General features: G+C 42.3%; 2 protein-coding genes across 2 annotated transcripts in view; one reads left to right on the top strand and one right to left on the bottom strand.

The window, feature by feature from the left end:
* Positions 1-6,009, top strand: part of ddah2 (DDAH family member 2, ADMA-independent) — a 24,697-nt gene that overhangs the window by 15,638 nt on the left and 3,050 nt on the right. The gene's annotated exons all lie outside the window — the stretch shown is intronic.
* rps5 (ribosomal protein S5) overlaps positions 5,368-6,009 on the bottom strand; it is a 2,485-nt gene continuing 1,843 nt past the window's right edge. The window contains exons 2-3 of the mRNA XM_008291556.1: positions 5,734-5,832; positions 5,368-5,487 (exon numbers count right to left, since the gene is read on the bottom strand). Of these exons, the coding sequence (XP_008289778.1) occupies positions 5,419-5,487; positions 5,734-5,832 (168 nt within the window). The 3' untranslated portion in view covers positions 5,368-5,418. The remainder of the gene's footprint in view (positions 5,488-5,733; positions 5,833-6,009) is intronic.

The raw sequence follows: 6,009 nt of genomic DNA, 5'->3' as shown, positions 1-6,009 counted from the left end.
GGGGGTGGTGAGTGGGCTGGGGGGTTGTGGAGGAGCAGCAGGGAGGGGGGTTGGGGTGTGAGTCCTTGGGGCAGCCGTTGTTCCAGTCGGGGGAGGAGATTGCAGCAGGGCTGGTTGAGTAGGGGGAGAGGAGAATGGGGGGGGGACGCTGAGTTACTGATCTGTAATGGTGGTTATAACTGTATGGAAGGAAGAGAGAGGAGAGGAGAGGAGAGGAGAGGAGCTCAGTGCATCATGGGAATCCCCCAGCAATCTAAAGCTATAGCAGCATAACTAAGAGAGAGTTCAGGTGATCCTGAGCAGCCCTAACTATAAGCTTTATCAAAGAGGAAAGTTTTGCGCCTAATCTTAAAAGCAAGGAGGGTGTCTGCCTCCCGAACCAAAACTGGGAGCTGATTCCACAAGAGAGTAGCCTGATAACTGAAGGCTCCCATTCTACTTCTGGAAACTCTGGGAACCACAAGTAGACCTGCAGTCTGCGAGCGAAGGGCTCTGTTAGGATGATACGGTACAGTAAGGTTTTTAAGGTAAAAAGGAGCTCGGTCATTGAGAGTTTTATATGTTAAAAAGCAGGATTTTAAATTCTATCCTGGATTTTACAGGGAGCCACAAAAAGAGAAGCTAACACAGGAGAAATATGATCTCTCTTACTGGTTCACGTTAGAACCCTGGATGCAGCATTTTGGATCAGCTGAAGGTTTTTGAAAGAGTTATTGGGACATCCTGATAATAAGAAATTACAGTAGTCCAGTCTAGAAGTTATAAATACATGGACCATTTTCTCAGCATCACTCTGAGACAGGATATTCCTGATTTTTGCAATATTACGTAGATGAAAGAAGACTGTCCTACAAACTTGCTTTGTATGGCTATTGAACGACATGTCCTGGTCAAAAATAACTCCAAGGTTATTTCCAGTAGAACTGGAGGCCAAGGCAATGCCATCTAGAGTAGCTATCTGGTTCAATAGTGCGTTTCTGAGGTGTTTGGGGCCAAATACGATAACTTCAGTTTTGTCTGAATTTAAATGAAGGAACTTACAGGTCATCTAGGCCTTTCTGTCCTTCAGACATGTCTGGAGTCACCAACTGATGGTTTCATTTGGCTTCATAAATAAATATAACTAGGTGTCGTCTGCATAACAGTGGAAATTTATGCAGTGTTTCCTAATAATATTGCCTAAGGGGCGCATGTACAAGGTAAATGATATAGGTCCTAACACAGAACCCTGTGGAACTCCATAACTTACTCTGCTGTGGGTGGAAGAATCATCATTAACATGAACAAACTGGAATCTGTCTGATAAATATGATTTAAACCAATTTAGTGCAGTTCCTTTAAGCCGAGTTAAACATTCCAGTCTCTGTAATAAGATGCTGCAATCCACTGTATCAAATGTAGCACTGAGATCCAGCAGAACAAGTATAGAAACTCGTCCACTGTCTGAAGCTATAAGAAGATCATTAGTGACCTTCACCAGTGCTGTCTCTGTCCTATGATGCATTCTAAATCCTGACTGAAACTCTTCAAACTATTTCTCTGTCAGTGCAGGATCTTTTCTCTCCATAGTACTTGTGCAGTTTTTCTGTGCTTTCTGCATAGGTGTTGCATTAAACGATTCTCATAATGACAGGGAAAGTCTGTGCTTTTACAGGCTGAGGTGTTCTCCCCGTGATGAGTTAAGTGAACTTCCTGTGTATAATCAGCGGATTGAACCTTTAATGCCTAAAGACGGTCTAAACCTATTAATGTGCTTATGTGCTAAGTCAGATGTTACTACTGTCTGCTCTCCTTTCATTCACCTCCTGGAAGTCAGAGCCTTCCATTTTCTAAAAATAGCACAAAAACTGATGTGTGTCTTAAATCATGATGATACATTTATTTTTGAACTTTCTCATCGATCCAAAGAAGCAGGGACTCTGACACACACCTGGATTAACAGGCCAACAGATGAATCTCTAAAGCTGACACAAATCTGAGCAGATAGATCCTAACAGAAACATCTTTTAACACAGTTTTCACTCTGCAAACTCTCGTATTAGGTGACTGATGTCTTTCTGGCTCCAGGAAATGTCTTCGGAAGCTGTTGTCTCTCTCAACCCTTCATAGTTGACCTGTTAACAATGCAAGGAGGAGGCAGGACAGAAGCTCAGATAACTGGAAAATATTACATCCTCAGGCATTCATTGTTCACTATAGTGAGTTGAAAGTTGACTTTTGACTGTGGCAGGACTATATTGCAATATTGACTGTATTTTCTAATACTGCTGCATTATTTATCAGGTTTAACTCAGATTTATGTAAAATCACAAGTGAAATAGTCAAACTTGTATTCAGTAAAGTCAGTGTTGAGCTGTTCAAGAAAGACTGAGGGTTTGTTAAAGAAAAACTTGCAAAAAAGTATATTTAGCTAATTTTAATTACAGTTAGTTTGGAGCTGTTTATTTGTAATAGAATCCTGTGCAAAAATATCGATTAGACCTAACTTGTATATCACTTTTCATCAAATAAAATGTAACACAAACTGCTGTACACAGCAAAAAGGGGGGAAAAAGAATACAAACACCACTCCCTTAATTTCCCCATAAATAGTTACGATTTTTTAAAACTGATTTAGGACATTTTTGCAATGCTAAATCCAAAAATGACATATCCTTTTCTGTATCAGGTCAGGTTTTTTTGCCAACTCAAGTTAAAAAAAATAGATTTTGCCACTAAAGCGATTACATTTTTTGGTATTAGCAATTGATTTATTTTAGTATTTCTCATATGGAATCGGATTTTAGAGGAAAAATGTCATTGTCTAATCCTAAATGATCCAAAAGTTGATGAGCATAAACATTTGTAAATGTAGATACAAGTGAATTGCATGTGGCGACAAATCAAAATTTTGACTTCATTGACCTTATTGAATTCAGTACATTGCAATTGTCAAAATCAGCTCAAAAAAATTTGACACCAAAATGGATGTTGACCAGTGTAATCATATGCTGTATACCAAATCCATATGGCACNCTGTTTGCTTGTTTGTTTTTTTCTTGTAATAATTACGGTTTCATATGCCTAGCTTATGAAAGGATATAAAGATAATGCTGTCTTACCTTGATATGCAAAAGTTTACGTGCAGGTGTCGCACCCCGAAGGACCTCAGTCTGCGCAGCAGGTGGAGTCTGCTCTGACCTTTTTTGTACAGAGCCCGAGTGTTAACGGTCCAGTCCAGGTTTTTGCTCAGGTGAACACCCAGGTAAGAGTCCACTATCTCAATGTCCATTCCCTGGATGTTCACCGGCGAGGGAGGGGTGATTTTGTGCCGGCGAAAGTCAACCACCAGTTCTTTGGTTCTTCCGGCATTAATCCGGAGGCCGTTTTGCTGGCACCAGGCCACAAAGTTCTGGTTTAGTTCTCGGTACTCCTTCTCGTCTCCATTGTTGATGAGACCGACGATGGCAGAGTCATCCGAGAACTTTTGCAGGTGGCAGTTTGATGAGTAGTGGGTGAAGTCAGCTGTGTAAATGGTGAACAGGAGAGGAGCCAGAACAGTCCCTTGAGGCGCCCCTGTGCTGCAGATCACCGTCTCAGACACACAGCCTTGTGTCCTCACAAACTGTGGCCTGTTGGTGAGGACGTCCAGGAGCCATGATGTCAGCTGGTGGCACACTCCTGTGTGCTCCAGTTTGTCCCTCAGGAGTTCTGGTTGGATGATGTTGAAAGCGCTGGAGAAGTCATAGAACATGATTATCACAGTGCTTCCAGGCCTCTCCAGGTGAGACAGGGATCTCTGTGTGAGGAAGATGACGGCGTCCTCAACTCCAATGCTCGACTGGTTGGCAAACTGCAGTGGGTCTGCCGAAGAGCTCACCAGGAGCGCAGGTGGTGGAGGACCAGCCTCTCCAGGGTCTTTGCCAGGTGGGATGTCAGGGCCACCGGTCGATAGTGATTGAAGTCACTGGGCCGAGATGACTTGGGCACCGGTACCACGCAGGATGTCTTTCACAGCAGTGGCACCTTTTGCAGCCTCAGGCTCAGGTTGAACAAGTGCTCCACAATCCCGCACAGTTGCCTAGCGCAGGACTTGAGGAGCCTTGAGCTGATGCCATCTGGNTTTCAAAATGGAAAGCCATGGAGCTCTCACTGCTAGATAGGCCTCTGCAAAGCCTGCTAGGATATTCACTAACTGCCAAACAATACAATATTCAGAGCCAGTGGGTTAGGTTTTCTATAGACATCTGTTCCAGTATAGTAAAACAACTTAACATCCAGAAAGAAATCAGAATCTTAATGTGGCCAATATATGACCCAGACTTTAAGCCTGCTGTGGAGGGTGGAGGGTTCACCCAGTGGCAGAGACAAGGTCTCACAGCATTGTTCCTGGTGATCAATAACAGGGAACTTTCAGATTTTAAAACCATGTCAGACAGATATGGCTTTGCTCAACAGGATTTTTACAGGTATCTCCAACTCCGTCACTATTGTGATAAAAATGTTGAAGGACTCTTACCAAGAAACCTATCGGGTATAACACAAATGTTCATCAGGGCCTACAATACAAGATTGTCCAGAAAGATTATCGGAGAGTTATACAGGTACATAGTCGAATTAAGAGGCTAGTCAACAACTTATGTAAAGGCAAAATGGAAAAAAGAATTAGGGACTATAATTACCCCTGAGAAATGGACAAACAAATTAACACACAAATCACAACTACTGCTTCACAAACATGGAGGGACTTCTCATGGAAAAATAACTCCAAAACAAAAGTTCAGACAGACTGGGTCACAACCCAAATGCTGGAGAGGATGTGGACATTGTGAAGCAGATCATACACAAGTATTCTGGGGATGCCCCATTCTTAAACCCTTCTGTTCACAGTGCTGTCAGGGAAGTCCTTGTTATGATACCAAATTCACTTGTATGTCATTTTACTTGGGGGACATTGACCTCAGCTTACCTAAAAGTGACCGATATCTCCTAAAAATCTTTATGGCAGCGAGCAAAAAGGCTATAACAAGGTGATGGTTCTGCAGGGAACCTCCTACTATTGACCAATGGACAGCAATAATCACAAACATCCAGTGTATGGAACACATGACTTTCAGTTTGACACTCCAAAAAGATCAATATGATGCTCTCTGGGAAAAATGGGACACGCATCTCACAGCAAGAGGCGATAACCTGCTTTGTTTCTGAAAACAATATTCTTACCATATAGTTCCACACTGTGCTCTCATCCACACAATCACTGGTGTTCACAATATTGTTTTATGCTTGTTACTGTGTGTCTTGTATTTTGTTTAGTTACTGTCTGTTAAAAAAAAAAAGTTATTTGAAAAATAAAGTATATAAAAAAAACAGCAACAAGACTGCAACTCCAACAGAAATTCCTCCACATTTATTTGTTTTGTTAGACAGCAAACATGTTTAACGGTTGGACTTGGCAACTCTCTCCAACTCGTCCTTCTTCTTGATGGCGTAAGAGTTAGAGGAACCCTGGAAGACAGAGAAAGTTGAGTTTAATACACAGCCACATCAGATAATTCACAGCAACAAAACATCCGTCTCTGGAAGTGTCCCAGTAATTCATGAGTTTATCCATTACACCACCCGTGTTTACTCTTCTGTACCGAAAGGTCTACTTATGCTTCAGCTCTGACCCCTGACAAGGTAATTACAATATAAGCACTGGGAGGCTGTAATACAATATTTAAAGTCATCAGTAAGTGAATTAATTGTTACCTTAGCTGCATTGATCAACTCATCAGCCAGGCACTCTGCAATCGTCTTGATGTTCCTGAAAGCAGCTTCTCTTGCTCCTGTGCACAGCAGCCAGATGGCCTACAAGATGAAGCAGAGAGCAGAATGTTAGTGGGGTAAGACAGGCTCAAGTTAATAATCAACAGGTCAGCGGTGAAATGTATCTGAGTCGGTGATTGACTGGGCCACAGCAGACTACAGCCAATGAATAAGCAAAGACATTTCCTCTGCGAGCACTCTAGCACACCAGGACAACGG

This window comes from Stegastes partitus, unplaced genomic scaffold (genome assembly GCF_000690725.1).
Source record: "Stegastes partitus isolate 25-593 unplaced genomic scaffold, Stegastes_partitus-1.0.2 Scaffold749, whole genome shotgun sequence".
Classification (NCBI taxonomy): domain Eukaryota; kingdom Metazoa; phylum Chordata; class Actinopteri; family Pomacentridae; genus Stegastes; species Stegastes partitus.
The sequence above is the reverse complement of the archived record's forward strand: the minus strand, read 5'-3'. Positions and strand labels throughout refer to the sequence as shown.